Below are 22,981 nucleotides of genomic sequence, written 5' to 3' on the forward strand. Positions count from 1 at the left end.
CGGCACTTCTTCTGGTCATTGAACACCACATTTTACATCACACAGCGGCTCTCGTCCTCCGAATGGATTCAATTATGATAAACTTCGACTGAATAAATGCTTTTAATGTTATTAATGTTACTGTGGAAACTCTTTGGTGCTGATAGGTGACACCACTCACTGCCAAAGCAGTCACGATATGCTGACGTCTGAGAAAAGTTCTGAAAGTGCTAAATTTGAGTGGAGACAACAGCTAGGAGGACCGGGACATCCTATTTCCTGGTCAATTTCCCTGTTCCAGGAATTACCCTGGGGTTCAGGTAATGGAAACAGCTATTGTTGTGGTTTAGTTAGAACAGAGATCTTTCTTTCGATGGTTTAAAGAGAAACATTTAAATACCATAATTTTCCATTTGATTTTAACAACAAAATAAAAGATCAGCAGTAATAGAAGTAAAATGTATGCCAAAACTGAGGGTAGTTGTAGAAAAAGATAAACATCTTTAAGATCATATTTGAAGTTCTTACACTTGTTTGTCAAAGAAGTGAAGAGGATGTGTGTTTGTGCAAGTACTTATTAAAAGTGTTGGTTTTTTTTAAATGGCACCTCATAGGCTAGAAAAATACCTGTTTTTAGCACTCATTGGCTAAACACTGCAATTCTACACTCATTAAACTGATACTTTAGGTTAGCTGTTAATGGTCCATGCAGTCAAGCAGCTTATCTCACATCTGCATAAAACTGTGTCCACATAGACTCACCATCATGTGATGCAAGGACTTGCCCTGCACTGTAGGAAGAAAATAGTTATGTACACAAACACAAGGGGAAAGGAGCAACTTTCTAGCTTGTTTCTGTCGCAAACAGGAATAAAAATCTCTTTGGGCTCTGTTAAAATGTCTCAAGTCAACGTGGACATCAAGAGAAGTCTGTTCAGTGTCACAGCTAATAGACATTTTCTACTCGTGTTTTTAGAAAAAACGTGTTAAAAACCGCCGATTTGTAGATGCACTTGGACACTTGTGCGTTCTGACTTACACATGTTTGCAGACATGACAGACACGACGTCTAACTGAAGAGTTTGACAAAGCAGCCGTGGCAGTAGGGCTTGTCGTTCTGCTCTTTGAAGGTGCCCCTGTTCAGCTGTTTGAGGCAGAAAGCACACACAAAGTGCTCTGGGTGAAACTTTTTTCCCATGGCCGTGATGCAGCGGCCCGTGATGGGCTTCTGGCAGCCAGAGCACAGCGAGCCACGCCGCTCGTGGTAATGAGCCTCACAGTACGGCTGGCCATCGTGGTCAAAGAAGCTGCCGTTTATGAATGGTGTGAAGCACTCCTGAAAACGAAAAGAAGTTTATACAAACTATTTTGTAAACTTTCAGTGTCATTTGGTGGCGACATGTCCAGGGGCTCACCCTGCAGACGAAGCACTCGGGGTGCCAGAGTGAATTCAGAGCAGAGATGTAGTTCTCGAGGATGGCTCGAGTACAGCCTCCACATTTAGGGGCAAACATATCAAAGTAGTCCTTTCTGCAGAACGCCTTTCCATCCTTCTCATGGAAACCTAGAGAGCAGCAAAAATACACGCTCACTAAAACTCAGCTTTCTGCTTGGATGACCTGATTAAACATCGTTGAGGCTGGTACCTTCTGGTCCAAAAAAGGCTCCACACTGGGCACAGAAGAAGTGATCTGGATGCCATGTCTTGTCCAAAGCTGTCACTACTTTCTGTAAACACAAACAAGAGGAAATTATTACAGTTATGCAATTTATATATTATTAGACTAACAACTACAAGTAAAATTGATTTCTAATGAAAAACAAAGTCAATGTGTGGGAATGTTTAGCTGTCATTTCATAAATCAACCATCAGTGGAGGCCAGGAGAGGGCAGGCTAATCCAGACTGGAGCAGTGAGGGAGGTGCAGAAACGTTAATAACACGTTTTACAGCAGCTTTAGATTTAATAAAGTCTAAAACAATTACACATTAAACAATTACATATTAACCACTGTGACAATTCATTTTTCTTGCACTAATGTGATTCCAGGAATTCTCCACCAGGGGGAGCAATGTTGTAGAAAGGAGTGCTAACAGAGGAGTGGTAAATAAACCCTGCCAGTGACTAATTGTGTCACCAGTGGTTCAGGAGGTAGAGCAGGTAGTCCAGCAATCAGAGGGTTGCTGGTTCAATCCCAGCTCATTCTGGTGTTGTGTTCTTGGGCAAGACACACAATTGAAGAAGAAGAAGAAAATACAATTTCTATAGCACCTCTCAAGATAAAAATCACGGGGTGCTTGACTGCCTTTCTGCCTCACCTCACTTTGGATAAAAGTGTCCGACACGTCCAGAAAATAATAATGTCCCAATGACCCTAGGAACTAAGTTGTCTGAGGCTTTCTGCCTCTGGAAGGGTCACCCATGGCAAACAGGTCCTAGGTGAGGGATCAGACAAAGAGCAGCCCAAAGACCTCTTATGATGAATTATATAAATGAAAACTGTGTTGCCTCACCCGGACGTGGGTCACCGGGGCCCCCCTCTGGAGCCAGGCCTGGAGGTGGGGCACGTTGGCGAGCGCCTGATGGCCGGGCTTTCACCCATGGAGCCCGGCCGGGCACAGCCTGAAGAGGAAACGTGGGTCCCCCTTGCCATGGGCTCACCACTCGTGGGAGGGGCCAAAGGGGTCAGGTGCAGTATGTGATGGGTGGTAGTCGAGGGCGGGGACGTTGGCGGCCTGATCCTCGGCTACAGAAGCTGGCTCTTGGCACATGGAACGTCGCATTTCTGGTGGGGAAGGAGCCTGAGTTGGTGTCTGAGGTTGAGATGTTCCGACTAGATATAGTCGGACTCACCTCAACGCATGGCTCTGGAACCAGTTTCCTTGAGAGGGGTTGGACTTTCTACCACTCTGGAGTTGCTCCCACTGAGAGGTGCCGAGTAGGAGTGGACATACTAGTTGCTCCCCCATCTTGGCGCCTGTACGTTGGGGTTTACCCCAGTGAATGAGAGGATAGCATCCCTACGCCTACGTGTGGGGGGACGGGTTCTGACTGTGGTCTATGCATTTTGATGATTGACTTTGTTGTTTCATCTGACCTGCGGCCACATGTCTTGGACACTCAGGTTCAACTGACCACTACCTGGTGGTGAGTTGGCTCAGATAGTGGGGGAGGATGCCAGTCAGACCAGGAAGGCCCAAACGTATCGCGAGGGTCTGCTGAGAACGTCTGGCAGAGTCTCCTGTCAGAAGAGCTTCAATTTCCACCTCCGACAGAACTTCCAAAATGTTCCGGGGGAGGCGAGGGACATTGAGTCTGTATAGACCCTGTTCCGTGCCACCATTGTTGAGGCGGCCGACCGGAGTTGTGGTCGCAGGATTGTCGGTGCCTGTCATGGTGACAACCCCAAAACTCGCTGGTGGACACCAGCGGTTAGGGATGCTGTCAAGCTGAAGAAAGAGTCCTATCAGGTCTTTTTGGCCTGTGGGACTCCAGAGGCAGCTGACGGGTACCAGCAGTCCAAGCGGAACGCGGCTCGGGTGGTCGCCGAGGCAACAACCTGGGTATGGGAGGAGTTCGGTGAGACCATGGAGCAAGACTTCCGTACGGCTTCGAGGAGATTCTGGTCCACCATCCGGCGCCTCAAGGGGGGAAAGCAGTGCACTACCAACACTATCTATAGTGGGGACTGTGTGCTGCTGACCTCTACTCAGGACGTTGTGGATCGGTGGGCAGAATACTTCAAAGACCTCCTCAATCCCACCGACATGTCTTCCAGTGAGGAAGCAGAGTCTGGGGACTTTGGGTTGGCCTCTCAAATCTCTGGTGCTGAGGTCACTGAGGTGGTTACAAAGCTCCTCTGTGGCAAGGCTCCAGGGGTGCATGGGATCCGCCCGGAGTTCCTTAAGGCTCTGGATGTTGTGGGGCTGTGTTGGCTGACGCGGCTATGCAATATCGCGTGGACATCAGGGGCAGTCTCACTGGACTGGCAGACCAGGGTGGTGGTCCCCTTATTTAAAAAGGGGGACCGCAGGGTGTGTTCCAACTACAGGGGATCACACTTCTGAGCCTTCCTGGTAAGGTCTATTCAGGGGTTCTGGAGAGGAGGGTCCATCGGATTGTTGAACCTCATATTCAAGAGGAGCAATGTGGTTTTCGTCCTGGCCGTGGAACACTGGACCAGCTCTACACCCTTAGGGGGATCCTGGAGGGTGCGTGGGAATTTGCCCAACCAGTCTACAACCCTTTTCAGATTGACATTCTGGAATATGTGTGGACAATTCAGTCCGGTTTTTAACCAGAACTGTGTTTTCAGACACACCACTTTTGTACCGGAACTTGTCCTTTCGGCTGCCTTCACACAGCAGGGAAAAGTTCCAGATGTCTGGGGGGGGGGGGGGGGGGGGGGGGGATCGGACTTATGTTAAGCATAATTCTGTGCACACGAAGACGCATAAGAGACCAGGATGATGAAGCTCAATGGTTAAAGGAATCACGGAAGCGGTGTGAAGCGCTCCATCGCTAGACGGTACCGTAGGAGGCAAGCTGCCATGGTTTGCCGCATGCTACAGGAGCGAGCTATAGGTGCACACAGCGTCCCCCGGTCCCCTCCTCCTCCCCCTCCTCCCTGTCCGGAACTCTACCTCACCAGTCTGAAGCAGCCACCTTGTCCGTGACAAGTCCGGACCTGTTACTAGGGGCGTCGTCCGGTTTAATTACGGAAAACATTATCCGGATGTTTGTATTCAGACACAAAGGTCTTACGGACAGAGTCTGGAACATTTCCGTTTTTCATGGCCTGTCTGAAGGGGGCTTACATGTGTTTTGTGAATTTTGAGAAAGCGTTTGACCGCGTCCCTCGGGGGGCCCTGTAGGGGGTACTCCGGGAGTATGGGGTACCAGGCCCTCTGATACGGGCTGTTAGGTCCCTTTATGACAGGTGTCAGAGCTCGGTCCGCATTGCCGGCAGTAAGTCGGGCTCGCTCCCAGTGAGAGTTGGACTCTGCCAAGGCTGCCCTTTGTCACCAATTCTGTTCATAACCTTTATAGACAGGATTTCTAGGCACAGCCAAGGTGTGGAGGGCATCCATTTTGGTGGCCTGAGGATCAGGTCTCTGCTTTTTGCAGATGATGTGGTCCTGTTGGCTTCATCAGAACGTGATCTTCAGCTTTCGCTGGAGTGGTTCGCAGCCGAATGTGAAGCAGCCGGGATGAGAATCAGCTCCTCTAAATCTGAGACCATGGTCTTGATTCGGAAAAGGGTAGAATGCCTTCTCCCGGTCAGGGGTGAGGTCCTTGCCCCAAGTGAAGGAGTTTAAGTATCTCGGGGTCTTGTTCACGAGTGAGGGAAAAATGGAGCATGAGATCGAAAGGCAGATTGGTGCAGCATCTGCAGTGATGCAGGCGTTGTACCGGTCTGTCGTGGTGAAGAGACAGCTGAGCCAGAAGGCGAAGCTCTCGATTTACCGGTCGATCTACGTTCCTGCCCACACCTATGATCATGAGCTTTGGGTAGTGACCGAAAGAACGAGATCGCGGATACAAGCGGCCGAAATGAGTTTTCTCCGAAGAGTGGGTGGGCTCTCCCTTAGAGATAGGGTGAGAAGCTCGGTCATTCGGGAGGTGCTCGGAGAAGACCCGCTGCTCCTCCACATCGAGAGGAGCCAGTTGAGGTGGCTCGGGCATCTGGTCAGGATGCCTCCTGGACGCCTCCCTGGTGAGGTTTTCCGGGCAAGTCCAACCGGGAGGAGACCTAAAGGTAGACCCAGGACATGGTGGAGTGGAGGGACTATGTCTCTCACCTGGCCAGGGAACGCCTTGGGATTCTCCCGGAGGAGCTGGCCCAAGTGGCTGGGGAGAGGGAAGTCTGGGCCTCTCACCTTAGGCTACTGCCCCCGCTACCCGACTCCAGATAAGCGGATGATAATGGATGGGTTGATCAGCTGTTTCTAGGTCAGCGAGTGTCTAAATAGTCAGTATCTTCTCTCACAAAGACAAGCAGTTTCATCATGTAGTGATTTTCAACTAAAGCCATTAGCTCATGAATAAATAAATATCATTACTTGCCTTTTTGCTGCATGTATGTTGGTGTGTGTGTGCGTGTGCGTGTGTGTGTGTGTGTGTGTGTGTGACTAACATCCAGTATGGGTCCATTACAGTAGTGGCACCGCGGTGAGAACAGGTTGTGGTAGTCCTTCTCGCAGAAAGGCTGCCCGTCACGCTCGAAGAAGTTCCTGGAGCCTATCTCTTCCTGACAGTGGGTGCACACAAAGTGCTCCGGGTGCCACGTCCTGCCCATGGCAGTCACCACCTGGTGTGGGGAGACACAGCGCATTAAAATGTGATGAGTTTGCTCAGAAGAAGAAATTAAGAAAAAAAAAAACCTGCAGCACTGCAGGTAGAGGAGGAAGGATTACTGAACACTGGCAGATGTATATTCAAATGTAAATTTAAGTTCAAAGTGGTATTTCATTTTTTGGTGTTCATGAAATTCAGTGGTAAACGTAACTGCTCTAAAACTAGCAGAATGACATCTGAAGATGAGTTTAATACCACAAACTTGAGAAAGTAGAGTTTAATAAAACAGAATGCAGGAAGTACCTTTACGTCAATTAAACTAAATAAAAGCAGACACAAGTTTGTGTGCTCATGGAGTGATTCTAACATTAAGTTAGCTTAATGCACCAGAAACAAAGCTTCTTTTCATCCCACTGCTACAAGAAAACTGCCAGGATGGTGTTTTAAAAGCCCACTAAATGCCTACTTAAATAAAAACAGGATGTGAAAGTTGGATCTGGCCACCATAAAATGACTGATTTATGAAGACGAGTTTAAAAAGTATTTGGCTGATGCCATATTTAGATTTTAGCAAAGAGAAGTGAGATCCATGAAGAACTGAAGGACAGGTCACTCAGGCCTTTTTTTAGAAACAATGGCACAACTTTGCCACAAAACCGAGATGGCATCATGGAGCCTTTGGTTGTTCATTAGTGTAGCGTCATGAATGTCCTGTTTTTGACCTAAAGGTCATGATCTGCTGCGTCTGCTCGAACAGAGGCATAAAGTCTCTGACAGGGTAATTTACATGAGATAGTGGCCAAGGTCTTTCATGCACTCTGCTCATCTGAACTGTTTCACCTCTGTCAAGACGAAGAACTATTTTGATAAATACATAATCAACAACTTTATTATTTACCAATAATAATGTGAGCCCAATGTTCAATCAATCTGTGAAATGACAATGTTTATTACTTGATATTATAATCCTGTGATCAGTAGTATTTTACAAGTAATTACAATCTTGGACATTTGCACTAGACACTGATGACACGCAATGCTAAAGTCACACGACACATTTCCTTGTGTCTGATCCAATCAGAACCTTCGTTTCTGGCTAGGCGTGGTTTTCGGTGGTGTTTGTATAAACCCTCTTTTGCATGTCAAATTCTGATTCGCCAGTAAACCAAAATATGACAATTATAAAAACTATCCCACGCCACCTTTTCTTTAGTTCAAAGCGCTCTAGAGAAGTCTCGGACAGGCCATCCGGACTTCCTCTTCAGCCATAAAGAACCTCAACAAGCTGGATAAAATCTGTTGCAAGTGACACCTGACTGCAACGGTTCCTGCAGAATAAAAGCTGAACCTCACGACTCCTTCAGGGTCTCGGAGACGCCAGTGATAACCTGTTGCGACCTGGAAGCATTCCAAGACTAGTTTGGTTGGTACCGCTGCTTTTCTACCGGCTTCGGTAACAAAGAGGGTCCACAAGAACCTCGGCATTCTGGATCTAATCAGAGGCTTCCTCTGGGGTACATAGACCAACAGATGGCATTTCATGTGTTATAAATCTCCTACTAAAGTTTAGAGCGAAACATTCACTACCACTCAAAACTAACTGCTTCTCTGGATCCGCTGGTTCTGAATAACATTTCACACACACACCATCATCATTCATCACGTCTCACTCCACCTTAGTTCCATCAGTACACAGAGACTACTTTTACATGCAGCCAATATCCGGGTTATGATCGGGTTAAAGTCGGTATTCGGGTTTCTGAGTTGATCAGAATAACCCATTTACAAGCATATATAGAAAGAGTTACCTCTAACTTGCATAACCCGATTTAAATGCGGACGTTGTGGTAGCATCAGGACGTATGGACTACGTCCAGACGCAATATGCGTCATTTCCGGTTCTTCTTGTTCCGGTATCCGTGAAAACAACAACATGTTTCCCAGTTCGGAAGAGATAGCGACCGCGTTTGTTTGCGCTTTAGTTTCCTCGTCACTCCAAAAGTGTGGTGCTGTGCCGCGACTCGCCATGTTGCTCCCAACTTGTTGTTTACTTCCGGTGTTCTGGCGCATACAAGACGTCTCGCTACTCAAAAGACCAAGATTCCTTGCGAACAAAGCATGCGCAGAACACACGGTTTGATGGGGATATCCCGATATGCGTCTACACAACCAAACATTCGGGTTAGAAAAGGGTTACCCCAGGTGTAGTAACCGGGTTTTAAAAAACCCGGTTATGAGCATATCTGGGTTTTTGGCGGTGTTTACATGGACCTGCGGAACTGGGTTATTATGAATACTCGGGTTTTAAAAGGGTTACTGGCTGCATGTAAACGCACTCAGAGTGTTAAAGTTAGTCTTGTTTAAATTGTGTAGAAATAAATTTAACTATTTTAAACCTGACTTTCTCTCTTTCCTTGGAGTTAATACGAAGTGTCACTTAATCCCTGCAATAAAAAGTTCTGATCTTCTGGTTAAAATAGTCAAAGATCAGATTGATATTTCATATTTCTGTGGAATCTCACATTTTATGGTTCATAAGTAAGATGTAAACGACCCATTCTTTACACTAGTGGTCAGCCTGTGGCAGTAATGTGGCACGATCATATGTTTTTCACAAAAGACTACTCTATGGCAGTACAAATGGGGTATGGGGGCAGTCTCTGCACTGTCACAGACTTCCTTTTAGTTTGGACGTGACTTGTTTTTATTCTGATTGAAGCCACGATCCAAGTTTTTTCTTGAGCCACTCCAAAAGTGGCTGTCCCTCACAGTCCCTTCGAACTGTGATCTGTGCTTCAGCTCTAACGGCCGGAAGCTCCCGGATCTCTGCATCGTTTTGGTTTTCCATCTCAGGTGATACCGTTTACAAACGTGAAACTGACAGCCCATGTTTACTTGCATTTTAAATATTGCTGCCAGCAGGAGCTAGGTAGAGATTCCAGATGTGGTCAAGACATTACCATCTGTTGCACGAAGGCGTGATCTTCAATCAGAAGTCAGATGCTCAGGTAATATTACTATGAAGCTTGGCGGCACGAAAGACACAATATTCTCCCCTCACTAGGTTGTCGTCGCTACATTTAAAGGACACACTGTGTATTACCTGGATATACCACCACAGGGTGTCTTTTGGAACTAGCTAGTTCCTGCATGAAGGAATATGCTATCCTAAGACTTTATGTATAAAACTTAAAGCTGAGTAGCAGATTTTCTAGAAAAAAGAAGATCATGTTCATATAAAGGTCTGTTGTTTTTAGAGAACTGCAGTGTTAAGAGCTCCATTATTTTGTATTATCAGTTACGGTTGAGTTACGATCTGGAAGATTGGTTTTCCTTACCTGTCCAACAATTGGTTTCTTGCAGGCACCACAGACTCCCTTCGCCACAGTCTGGACTCCAAGTTTGTTGAGGTCAGACTGCAGACTTCCCAGCATGTTGTCCAGCTTGTTGGCTTGTTTTGGGGGAGCAGTGGGAGAGGTCTTTCCCTGCGATTGAATCTAATACAAATGAAAAATGGTTTCATTTTATCTTTTTGATGTTTAAAAACAAGAAACCAGTTGAAATTTGCCATTTTCTCTTCCATGGTGGAGTAAATGCAAATACAAACCAATGATAAATAAACCGCGACCATATATATGCTCTGATCCATCCCAATTCACGTTAGCAGATTTTTTAGATGACACTCTGACGTCAACATTGTGTCCGAGTGTCTGACTGCTGCAATGTAAGCAAAAGACCTTCTCAGGTGGTGTGGTCATTGGATCTTCATGGCTTCTACATTCCTCTGGTAGAAAATAGCACCGCTGCTCTGCATATTCTCCTTTACACAAATGACCTCCTCACCTTTGACAACATTAAATAGCATCCTGACACAAATGCGTATTTGACGCTACATGTGTGAATCTACTCACACGTCCTCAACAAACAACTTCACTAAAAGTATTTAGAACTAAAAGGCGAGGCCTTTAATTTCAGCAAACTGGGATCTAAACTCATGGGTCCTGTTGACTTAAATTTTGTTGGACTTGCTATAAATGTGGTGGTAACTGTGCTGTCATGTGTCAGATTAGGTTTCCGTTGCACTGCGAGCCTACCATTCCTGAGCGTGGCAGGACACTTAGTGCAATGAGAACTTTGGTGCGTTACACTCTGCTTTCCTCCTGAGCTCTTAAATTCTACCCTCCGCTCCAAACGCAGGGCTCTCGGCGCCATCGGATGTCAGAATTAGAAAACGGGCTCAGTCTCTCCAGCCAGAGTGTCAGAACCCCTCATAACAGGGTCAGACTGGATTTCAAACAAAGCTTTTCGGAAGCCCCAAAGCCAAACCTTCATTTAGCACTGCTAAATAGGAAAATGGTATGAAGGTAAAACCATTGAAAGTGTAAAGAAAGGATAGAAAGTGTGAGGTATGAAGGTAGGGTGCAAGAAGAAAGGTGATCCATGCCTGCAGTGGTGGGAAGATAGGGTCGTAGTCAGTCTGACAACCCACTGATACAAAGACCTTTGGAGATGGGGGTGGCGTGACGGGCTTAGGTGGGGGGCTAGGAGATGGAGGGGGCAGGACAGCGGGAGGTGTAGGCTCTCTAGGTGGGGGAGGGGTAGGCTCCTTGGGAGGTGGAGGAGTGGGTTCTCGAGGAGGAGGGGGCGTTGGAGGTGGAGGAGGTAGAGGTGGTGGAGTCTGTTTGACTGGGGGTGGCTTTTTGGGTGCTGGGGGAGACTGTGGAGGGGGGAGGACTTTTCTCTGTGGGGCTGGTGATTCAGGAGGGATGATAATCTGGTGGAAAGATGGAAATGGCAAAAGAAGAATAAAACTGATACAGAGCAGAAATTAAATTATAGAACATTTTAAAAGGGTCACACAAAGTTAGTACAAAACAGAAATTAACTAAAACTGACAGCTAAAAAATTTTAAGCAATGCAGTAGACATCAGTAGAAAGAGTAATGTCCAGCTTGGCTTTTGATCCTGATACAGTCCTCTAGTGTCGGTCTACCTTATCCACAGATGGCTGAATCCCTTCCTCCCGAGTTCTCTGTGGGTTGGACATGACAATGACTCCCTCCGTCAGCCAGTCATCGGGCTGTTGTTTCCGCCTGCGCTCCACTCGCCCAATCCCCAATTTACCCTGCAGCTCCTCAATCAGTCGATCTTGCGAGTTGCTTTTATGCACAATGATTGGTCCCATTTTTCGTCTCAGTCCATCCCTGTACATCGGATGGACATTGGACGTCTCCTTGGTGCGGCGGATCACTGACTTGAGCTGGAAAGCGAGTGATAAGGAGGTATGGGAAGCTGGGATCCCATCCTGCTGCCAGTGCTAAACATCTCACTAAAGTGCCAAAACACTTGAGCAATAGCTTAGTGTTGTTTGCCAAAATGCTTTTCACTTACATATTTAATCACTTTTACTGGCCAAACAAATCACAGCCTCTAGTTTAGGTTTATGCTTTGCTATTAAATCAGATGCAAGGCATGCTGAGCAGCTAAAATTAAGACTACACATGCCGCGTTACAAATGACTCTCTCAAACATCTACACATGCCAAAGCAACGATAAACACCAGGAAGCAGCAATTCTAGAAACTTTCATGAATTCATCTGCTCTCTGTGGGGAGATGTATGCAATCCATTAAAATGAAACTACCTCCTTTCTGTAGAAGTACCTCCTTGTTAGAAACAGCATAACTAACACAGCAATGTGGAAAGAAGCAAGTGAGGACGTGTGTCAACAACCCTTTCCACATCAGCCATGAAAACGTCTCCCTGAGGCCGTTTTCTGATTGCTATATGACACCACATGCATCACACTGCAGGGAATGAGGAATCTCTCATCATATCAACATGTTTGCACCATTTCACAACTCCTTCGATACTTGCAGAAACCGCTCACCCAAAATAAGCTCATATCAGTGCTCAGAGTACAAAACTCTGGAGGATTCACACAAGAAATCCTTTCTGGCTTTATTGTCAGAGGTTGTTTTTATGATTTCAAAGGTTTAAAAAGACTACATGCCAACTTAAAACTTGTACAGCCTCGTGACAGCAGCTTGTTTTGGGGAGTTCATTTGCCTACTTGACCAGAAGCAGAAAGTCGCTCAACGGCAGAGGGCTGCTGTGTGGGCAGGTCCAACGTTGCATCTGGTGTCCCAGGGCAGCTGGAGGGGGTGAAACATTCATCTATCCAGCTGGACTCAGTCATAGGTGTTAGAGTTCCCTCTCTGCTGAAATCAGGGTAAATGACATCTTCGTCCTCCCAGGATTTGTCTTCATCAGTGGACATAACAGAAGCAGGTGGCAGGTTCTCAGTCAGCCGACTGGAGCTGGGAGCTAAAATTCTGTCTAAAGCATCATCCAGCAACGGCTCCCGGCATGGCCACGCTAAATCCAGAACATTCCCTCCTTTACTTTCTGGGGCAATCACGGTGTTTGATGGTACGGCAGCAGGTAAAACTGGGGAAGCTCTGGGACTACTGGTGCCTGGAACGGTGAATGTTTTTTTGATGGCTTGAGGAGAACTCTTAGGAAACAAAGTCTCACTCTTTGGAACCGTTACTGGGCTTGAAAGCCTTGGCAGTGGTACAGGGGAGGAATTTCTAGGAATAGGTTCTGAATCAGAGCTCTTAGACAAGGCCGCAGACCCGGAGGCATTAGTTAAAGGACTAGTGGTATTCTGAACTGGACTGGAAAGTCTCGGAATAGTTACCGGACTAACACTTTTATAAATCGTGTCAGGACAAGGACTCCTTGGTATAGACAGTGGGCTAGGGATAATGGGAACTGGTACAGGACTTGCACATTTTGGAACTGGACTAGAAAGCCTGGGAACTGTGACTGGACTAGCCGCCTTTAGCGGCCTTGCGTCTGTAGCAGCAGGTAATTTCACTGGACTAGCGCTCTTTCTAAGTGCCTGTGGACTATGAGTTACAGGAAGATTTTTAAGTACAGGACTTTGAGCTCTAACATCAGCAGGACTCGAACTTTTATCTCCAAAAATGGGACTGGGGATTTTAGACAGGGAAACTGGACTCTTAAAAACAACTGGGCTGGGGCTCTTGGTAGTAGTTCTGGAACTAGTAGATACTGCATTTACTGATATTTGTGAAGAGCTGTTGACTTCAAATGGACTCAGAGCTTCTGAAGTACTGGAAACAGTGTAACTCTCCATATGTGAGACTTCAAAACAGACATGGCTGTCATCATTACTCTGTTGGATGTGGGAATACTGGAGGCTTTTAGGTGGCACAACTGATCCAAATGAAGGTGTGGGAGCTGAACACCCATCCTCATCTATGTGGAGTTCCAATGAAGGCGACATACACAAAGGGGACGCGTAACCCAAAGGTAAAGATGTGTTCTTTGAACCAATGTGAGGAGTTATAGATTCTTGGACAACTAGTGAACCAGATAGCAATAAAGGGTCCCCAGAGTCCTGATTCAAAGATTGCTGAGAGCCAGACTGAGTCAGATGCAATGAATCATGGAGGCAACGTATATAGACAAGACATACAGTGATGGAGAAAAAGAGAACAAAACCAAGAAAATAGAGAATGAATTTAGAAAAAGGGAATTTACCAGAGAAGCATCTCACATTAAAAGCCAATGTAAACCTAAGAATCAAAATGCACGGAAAAAACATTTTAAGTTTATTTCCCTTACATTCTTCTCTCACGGTTTCTGCAGCTGTATTATTTCCTCTGTGGTGATGCCCACTGTTTAGTGAAGGTACTGCATCAGCGCAAAATTTTACCATGACAACTTTGAGCCAATTAAATTAATTCCCAATGCATCTCTTTGTCTTTATTAACACAACTCTCACAAATTAATTGAGCCAAATCTACCAACAATTTGCTGCTTTCAACACCAAGGAGAAGAATGAAGTTGAAACGAAGAAAAGGCTGGCTATTCTGTTACTGTTGTGTAAAGATCATGGGACAAGTGATGAAAGAATAGGTAGAACCAGGGTGGATTGGACTCTGTAGAGCTTGCTCTGGTCCACTAAAGCAGAAAAATAGAATGACACCAGTTTCTCTCTCTCTCTCTCTGCTACAACCACAATTTCAGACTGAAACTTCAGATGACAGCTTTCTACCAACCTCTGCAAGAACCTGAAGAGGCTAACATTCTGGTTGGAAGAGAAAATATTTTTTATAAGTCACTTGTTTGTTTTGTGGCATTACATCATCTTTACATGATTTCTTTAGGTGAATTAATTTTTTGTAGCATCATAAGCTCTTTGTCCTGGTGGTCATCTATTCGTTGTTTAAAATGTTTGTTCCATGATGTACTACTAACAAAATACTTGCCTGCTGCATCTTTATTCTAAAAATATAAGTAAAATTATTTTTGGAAACTCTTAAAATGCCCTAAATTAAATGCTGAACAAGACAGCATCATAATCTTTTAGAAGCAAACGTTAATACAGTATACTGTGGTATGATTTTAGAACCTTAAACATGAATACCACCCAGTCCTACCTTTGTGTGTAAGTTCTTACAAAAACCACATGTGGTAAAGACAGCAGAACGATCCAATTCAGTTGAGGAATTATTTTTAGAGCTGTTATCACATCCTACTTTAGAAGCAGTCATACAAGGACAGCTAACTAGCTTCCATTCAGTGCAAACATTCCCAAACAGTCAGAGCCACCCCAGTTTTAAATCACACTCACGTTGCTTTGGACTTTGAAGTCCGACAGGGAAGCCATGAGCTCATCCAACTCCCGTGTAGCAGAAGAGGCAGACATCCTGACTTGCTGTGGCAGTTTTTCCCCGTGTGCATCGTTTTGTTCCTCTGACACTACCAACAGCGTGGGACTAAAGAGAAAGCACAGATGCAATCACCTAAACTTGGTGCTTTTTACAACAAACTTGAAATAATAAGCAAGCCCTAATTTGCTGCACACAGACACATAACTTCTATGTTTCTTTACAAATTCTTCCTTACATGGGAGAGGGGGCTGGCACAGAGCTTTCCAGCTCATCTAGAAGGCTCTCCACACTCGGCCGTACATTCTCTATTCCTCTAGCTGCTGCAGAGCGCTTGGGCTTCTCCAGTTTGGGTGGGGTGGCTTTGCCTGTCGTGGAGACTCCATTCTCCTGGATGTGGTGGACTGTGCTGCTTGCAGGCAGTGGTGGAGCTGCTTCTTCAAAATGATTATTACAAGAAAGTTAATTTTGTGTTTTTTTGGGAACCTACCAATATTTGAATGTTAACTCAAACCCAACAATAAAAACAGACCAAACAGCAGACAGCGCAAGCTTAGCGCCTAATACCACAAACGCAGAAGTGCTAAATGTTTATAGTGACACCAACGTCCCATTACAGAAACATGATTGTGAAGTACCTTCTGTGGGGAAGGAAGGGGTGCTCTGCTGGACGGCGTTGAGCTCCAACAGCAGGCGGTCCAGTTCAGACAGGTTACTGCCCAGCGATGAGTTCATGGCAGCAGCTGAAGATGACTCACTACTTTTTCGCTTATTAGGAAAACTACCGTGTTGAGAAAAAAAAAGTGCTGTTTACATTCTACCACAACATAGCACACGGAGAAGCTTTACTTGTTCCTACATTTGCCGTTAGATTAGATTAGATTCCCCCCAAACAGCCTCATGTTTCATGCTAACCTGTATACGTGGTCCTCTTCCCCGATGCAATGGCTTGGACTGCTGCCCTGTCTAGACCAGGGACTCTTCTGAGCTGAGCTGACAGACTGAAGATCAGAAGTATGAACAATTCACCAATGAGCTATCTCACTCATATATGTGTTTAAAGACAAAATTATACAATGCCTTGTACTAATCAATTATCTGCCTTCAATCTTTCAGGAGGAAAACATGTCCAGTATAAATGGTAAATGGGATGCATTTGATATAGCACCTTCTAGAGTCCTGGAACCCCTCAAGGTGCTTTACAACACAATCAGTCATTCACCCATTCACACACACATTCACACACTGGAGGGGATGAGCTACAATGTAGCCACAGCTGCCCTGGGGCACACTGACAAGGGCGAGGCTGCCGAGCACTGGCGCCACCAGTCCCTCCGACCACCACCAGCAGGCAACGTGGGTTAAGTGTCTTGCCCAAGGACACAACGACAGCGACAGACTGAGCGGGGCTCAAACCTGCAACCTTCCGATTACGGGGCGAGCACTTAACTCCTGTGCCACCGTCGCCCCTAAATATATAAAGTATAAATGAAGTTACCTCTGTTTCATCTACTCCATTTAGAGGTTTCTCTGGTGATGGTGGCGAGCCAATGTCTTGCTGGTTCTGATCTCCAATGGGAAAGGAACAATCAGAATCGACAGAAAGGAAAAGCGGGCGCTTGGAAATGTGAGATGTTGTGGACTCAAGGTCCGCCAGCAAAGCATCTGTGGGGGGAAAAAAAACCCAAAAAACAATACTGTGTTTTACTTTCATGGCAATAAGCATTAACCATCTTTTTGTGTCCTGGGAGCACGATAAAACAATTATGTTTAAGCCCAATTCCTAGTAAATGTTGTTATGCATACAAATACGTGTATTATCACGCTACAATGTACAAGATATTTTCAAACGTTATGTCTCACCAAAGCAAACGATCAACACTACATGTCGAAAGGTTTTCCTTTAGAAAATAAAATCATCATGGGGGTGCTCAGTAAAACAAAACTCACCAGTTCCTTACAGTCCAGCACTAACAAGAGCATCAAGGTCACAAACTCCTCGTGGACAAAGTTCTACTCATTGAGAGTCCTCCTTTCGCAACCTGTCAGCACCCTATGTGCACCAACACGAGAGGATTTTAGAGCTGTAAAGGTTGAATCATTGAGGCTGTCACAGCCACTCCTTTGGTTACTCATTGACCCTTCCCTGGCTGCAGCCTTAGCATGTTTTAAAACCAAGAGTTGCTGTCAAATGTGTGACCATAATTATTCCCATCTATGCTGACTATTTCTGAGCGAGGGAGGCCAGAGAAACAACTACTAATTTACTTGTTCCAACAAGTAGGTGGAAAGATGCGTACCATTAGGGAGTATTTGGAAGAGCATGAATTGTGGTGTTTTTTTAGACCGAATTTCACAACTCCTTCAAAATTATTTCCAAACGTGAGCAAAAAAAGAAAAATGTTTTATATGAATAAAGTCATCCAAAAGAACAGTGTCATTACAGACAAATAAAGGCAAAAGGGACCAGGAATTCAACAGTAAAAATTTAAATACTCTGTAAGACATTCTGTGTCCTAAAATGAGAAACTGTGCAGTGAGATACAAACTCTGTTTAAATTTAACAAGAAGAGACATACCTTAGAAAGAGACAAGTCTTTAGGCAGAGATGAGAAAACGTAGAAAAAGCAAGCATCAGAAGAAAGGGACAGCCTAAACACAGAATGCCAGGCAGGAACTGTCTCTCGTAACTCTACCATCAGGACAAGACAACCAGAAGGGTGGGAGCAGAACAGAGGGTCACTGCAGAAGGGGGCAGGAGGGGTTCAAATAAATGCCCGGTGGTTAGGGTGATCCCTCAGCTGCTATGCCAGCTCTTAGATTGCAACCTGAATGTTCAAGAGAGAGATATACTACTCACACAAATGATGAACCACTGAAAGCAACCTAAAATTGTCCGACTTCAGTCGTCTGAGCACGTTAGAGCAGACAGAGAATCCAATAAATGAAGAAAGCAAAAAAGATCCACAGAGATGTGCCAAACTGAGGGAGTGGTTTCAGAGCAGCGTAGAGGGGTATAATCAGCCCCTCCTGATGGCTAGTACAGACTTGGTTTAGTTTACTCATGAGTCATGCCATTTTAATGCTCTCACTATTTCATTTAACATTAGCTTCTGTTTCTCTTGCATGTAACATTTCTGACGTTCACATGACCTGTGCCAGGTGTCAGTATCATCAGCACGGTGGTAACTTGGACCGCCGTGTTTCCCAGACAGACAGGAGACACAGCAAAAGCTGAGCCAGATTCACTTGGACAGCCTTAGCATTAATTATCATGGCTGACATGCCAGGTGACTTGGTTTCACAGCAGAGACTCCTTTCTGGATACAGAGGTCCAGGTTACATTCCAAAGATTCATCATGGATACAGAGCAGCACTCTTGTTTACGCTGCTGGAGCCACCCCAGTGTGTTTTCATCCCCCGCTGGGTGGGTGGTGGTGAGAAAAGCACCAATATAAGTGAAAAGGGCAACAAAACAGTCCACTTGTACAGAACTTGTACACTCAGTATATAGAGTATGAGAATCCCCTACCGTGCTCTACTCTCTCAGCCGAACCAGCAAACAGAAAGGTGGGTCAAGTTTAATAAACTCAACTTCCGTAAAACTACAAAAGGAAGTGGAACTTGTTCTTGCAGGTTTTCCTGTGTTAAAAAAATAAACAAAATGAGAATCCGCACACTTCAATCTGCAATGTTGGAGTTTATTGGTCAAGCTTTCGGTCAGAGACCTTCATCATGAAGGTCTCTGACCGAAAGCTTGACCAATAAACTCCAACACCGCAGATTGAAGTGAGCGGATTCTCATTTTGTTTATTCCACTTTCTGATCCAGCGCCTTTTCCCAGATGAGCGGTGACTCCTTCTACGCTATTTGAGGTTTTCCTGTGCTAAAATTTTCTACCACCAGACAGGTGGAAAAAAATAGGGATTAAATGCAGGTTTTTAAAGCATGACACAAAAATCAAAAGTTGATCATTTCATACAGCCCACCTAATTAGATGGGAAGTTATGATCTGAAAATTCACATAAATAAATACAGATTGGCTCATGAGGTCGGTGTTGTCCGTTATTGATGTCAAAGTTTTACTGCAACTGGTGGAGACCTCTGTCAACAGATGTTAGTCCAGATGGTTTACAGAGGACATGCTAATCAACTTAGTTCTGGAGCTGAACTAGATTTAACCCTGGTGAGAAGGAATCTGCTGCTCTAATAAAATAAAACACAGTTACTGTTCAAACATAAACCTCCAGGCTACATAAAATTGTCTGTTTGAAACCACATAGATGTAGTTGCTCCATTGGAGGTTTTACTTACAAATGAAGCAAGCTGACTGAAATTAACTAGTTTCTGTAAACAAAGATTAAGTACCAACTGATATTAATGCAGTAGAAGATAAAGCTTTATGCTGCTTTTCTTCACAGAGCCAAGTGTGCTCGGCATGCTGTTACCCATCCACAAATGTACAAAGGTGTGTCAGCCTCATCTGCCAAGCAAACATTCAATAACACACACAGGCTTGCTCCTCAGTGACCAAAAAAGGAACTGCAACACAAGGCACACGCTGATCAAACTTGCTTTTGTTTTTCAATATGGACTCGTTCCACAAAGAAAAACAAGGTTTTGAGAAGCCTTCACACCAGGAATGTTTAAGAAAGCAGTGCATCTAGGTCACATTTAAATCTAAGAAAACCATATCCCAATTACACACAATCTTTCCTTATATTTTGTAGCTAAAGAAAAAAAAAATAAACACCAGAGCTGGTTTTGGTGTTTGCTACTCAAAAATGACATGACAAGGCACATCTGGGCTGACACAATGAGGAGCGGAGGTGGGAGTGTCTACAGAGATAGCGACTGAAATTAGGATGGGTGTGTGTGCATGCCGCGTACAAACCAAATCCTCGGAGGCTAGAATGTGGGTTACTGCAGATTAAGGAGACAGCCTTCCTCCCTCCCAGATGAATGATGTGCATTTTAATTACAAGAAAAGCACTCCTTACGGAGCTTATTAAAGGACAGGAAGAGAGGGATGACTGAAGTGGCAGAGGAAGGAATGAAAAGACAGGAAAACTAGGAATGGGGAGGTGGGGGCGTGGGTGTGGAGAATGACAGAAAGGAACCAGTTAGAAGTATGTTGGAAGTGAAGGACAAAAGCGATGGTAGATCAGCAGAATGTTTCAGAGCCAAACACTGCACGAAATATGATTAAAACCTAACCACACACAGTGGTCCATAAGCAATAATCATGTTCTTTACAATACGAAGATCTTTGGCAAAACAATACCATCAGTCAGACTCTACACGATCCATTATCACTGCTGACTGCAACCTAGAGAGGAATTTTCTTCTCACTATATCTAATCCTCTTGTTTTAGTCCCACTTGAGGCGATTACTTTCATGAAACAGGCGATCAAAGCATTTTAACCATGCATAACCTTTAGCAGCCAGCAGGGGGGGATGTTGAGTTGAGTACCAGGCAGCAAATTCTGCTTCTGGCTGTTTCCTCTGAGGACAAATGTACAGAAAAAGCTTTATCTGCATGGTTCTTAAACGCAACTGCATTTACTGATATAGGGACCGAGACCAAAGCGGAACTAAGAGGATAAATATTAGCTGCAAGATGTTCTATGTACAGCAAATGTATCTGTGTTTTCTGACCTGCTTTCCACATCTCCTGACTCCCATTCCTTTCATTTCTTTCCCTCTGATGTGTTGCAAGGTGCACTGGCTGATATGAATTCCTAACATGCTGCAGCTCGTCTTCCATACACGAGACAAAGAGGGAAGAAGGTCCATAGCAGCTGAGCAACACATGAGATAAATACAACCGAGAGAGAGAGAGAGAGGCTTTGGATGAGGTGGGACATGAAGAAAGAAAACAAAAATGACAAACATTTTATTTCTAATTTGTTCTACAACAAAAAGACTAAAGCGATGAACAGCATATCTGTTGCCTTTCTGCTTAGATGAAGCAACTACCTTTCATGCTTTCTGCTGTGAGAGGAGCAGCCCTTCATCATGAAACTGAGCTTCACAAAAAGCATAAATCCTGCTCTTAGCATGCACCAGAATGGTGTGAGAAAAATAATAGGGCAAGCTGGGTGCTCATTCACTTTTCCTTTTCAACCCCCTGGGATTGTGTTAGACAACATAAGGCCTGTGTTCATCTAAAGCACTCGGATGAGGGGAACAAACTCACAAAATCCAATCACAGGATGCCTGAATCAAATCACGTGCAAGCACGCACAGGTGCAACTGTAGGCATGAAACACTGTTACACAGAGACACACTGCAGCATCTGGACAGACTATAAATACTCTCCCGCCTGGGCTTGACCCCATGAGAGGAAAGACTTACAATGGATGATGGATGACCACCCCAGTTAAACCAACAGTGGCCTACAGACCATCCAACCAGAGCCCGTCCTACATATTACACCTGCTGCACCGTGCTTTACACTTCACACTCACACTGTCGGTGTTACTATAGTTACTGAAAGTGACTCATATTTGACCCTGAACTGGTGGTGCTGCTCCTTCACACCAGACATTTCCTGCCCGTATCTTCACACATTTACTGAAAAAAAATGTAAGAAAATATGAACACATCTCATTGTTAATGATCCAGCTATGATGAATTTATGTACTTTTCTAAACACTCGACAATATGCCTATGCCCTTTTCATCCACCAACTATGTGAGTCTCTATTGCCCACTGCCCCATAAACATTTGAGATGGACTAAATTCAAATAAAAACTCGATGTAATTCATCTCTTTCTTTCAGAGCTTTTTTACAAATTGCCATTTAATTACTTTGAACTCCATTTTGTCAGGATTAAATGAAAATCAGTTTGCTTTGTTACATTTTGTTTTGAATTGGCTCTAAATTATGAAGCGTAACTCAACCGTGAATCCAACACTGCAGAGTCTTCCAGCTCAGTTAAGCTTCATAGCAGCTTTCAGCGTATTGATTAGGAGATTCAGGGCCTGTTTCACAAAGACAGTTTCTGAGCCATAGTTGCACACAAATCCCAAATGCTGCAGCATTTATTTTCCTGGACAACTGTTCCTAGAGATCATCTACCGTGAGCCGAGTTCAACAGAACTAAGATAATTGACGCCACAAATTGCATGCAACTAATTTACAGAAAGTGTACTCTTTTTTTTAATACAACACAGAAAAATAACAAAAAATACAAGGTGTGTGTGTGCTGGTGAAATTTCAAACATAGTCCACCTTTTCCTCTATAGGAAATTTAAAAAGCAGGTGTCCATGCAAACTTTAAAGATGACAAACGTAGTGAGGAAACAAGCTGAACAAGTTCAATTAGTTTTAATAGAAACAAAATTATTTATTGTAGAAAATACTACTTTATTCTCCCCCATTTATGGTCTCTCACCAGAACATATATTTTCCATTCTGTTCAACAATAAAAGAACATCTTGGTGCAGTGGAACTGAATTGTGTGACTGTTGAGCTCAGCTAGCTGTGGGTTTGACACCTATTCATAGCACTCTTCCACAGAGAAAAAAAACCAACGGCAACTTTTTGATTGCCTTTTGCAAAAAGTACAAGAGTAAAATAAGGTCTTGTCAATAAATGATCATATTTTTGTCCTGAGAGTAGCAGACAAGTGTTTGGAATCAGACAAAGCAGCAGGAAGTGAGGCGTTTTAGCAGGTTGGTGAGGTGGGAGAGCCTCTGCAGTGGGCTTTGTGATATAGATCCACTAGAGCACATGAAGCTAGAAAAGCTCCTGAAAAGACTGTTGTGAATGGTCATTTAATGTTTGTTCTTTTTGAGCGGGTTCTTCAAGAATCTACTTGCTGGATACAATTAGAAAAGATTCTACCCATCACTTAGATGAGATTTAAATCCTAAAACTTCTTTTATGTGAATGTGTTTTCTATATTGCTTTTGCCAAAGTGTGACAGAAATAAACTGTCAAGGACTGAAATGGTCAAACTGAGATAAATGTGGGTGTTAAAATGTACTTCTTTT

The 22,981-nt window shown here is 44.5% G+C and overlaps 1 protein-coding gene across 5 annotated transcripts in view; it reads right to left on the reverse strand.

Annotated features, from left to right (window-relative positions):
- Positions 1-818: 818 nt before the first annotated feature.
- The window catches only part of pxna (paxillin a), a 37,130-nt gene continuing 14,967 nt past the window's right edge, over positions 819-22,981 (reverse strand). Inside the window, exons 1-14 of one of the 5 annotated variants that reach the window (XM_015959420.3) lie at positions 17,840-17,904; positions 16,478-16,644; positions 15,895-15,980; positions 15,618-15,760; positions 15,218-15,416; positions 14,943-15,087; positions 12,348-13,730; positions 11,269-11,535; positions 10,721-11,050; positions 9,615-9,773; positions 6,116-6,289; positions 1,626-1,707; positions 1,395-1,543; positions 819-1,315 (exon numbers count right to left, since the gene is read on the reverse strand). In XM_015959420.3, the coding sequence (XP_015814906.3) occupies positions 1,049-1,315; positions 1,395-1,543; positions 1,626-1,707; positions 6,116-6,289; positions 9,615-9,773; positions 10,721-11,050; positions 11,269-11,535; positions 12,348-13,730; positions 14,943-15,087; positions 15,218-15,416; positions 15,618-15,714 (3,252 nt within the window). In that variant the 5' untranslated portion in view covers positions 15,715-15,760; positions 15,895-15,980; positions 16,478-16,644; positions 17,840-17,904 and the 3' untranslated portion in view covers positions 819-1,048. Of the gene's footprint in view, positions 1,316-1,394; positions 1,544-1,625; positions 1,708-6,115; positions 6,290-9,614; positions 9,774-10,720; positions 11,051-11,268; positions 11,536-12,347; positions 13,731-14,942; positions 15,088-15,217; positions 15,417-15,617; positions 15,761-15,894; positions 15,981-16,477; positions 16,645-17,839; positions 17,905-22,981 lie in introns of those variants that run through there. The other 4 variants (XM_015959416.3, XM_070549337.1, XM_015959415.3 and 1 more) reach the window with 4 other exon arrangements.

Source organism: Nothobranchius furzeri, chromosome 3 (genome assembly GCF_043380555.1).
Source record: "Nothobranchius furzeri strain GRZ-AD chromosome 3, NfurGRZ-RIMD1, whole genome shotgun sequence".
Taxonomy (NCBI): Eukaryota; Metazoa; Chordata; class Actinopteri; order Cyprinodontiformes; family Nothobranchiidae; genus Nothobranchius; species Nothobranchius furzeri.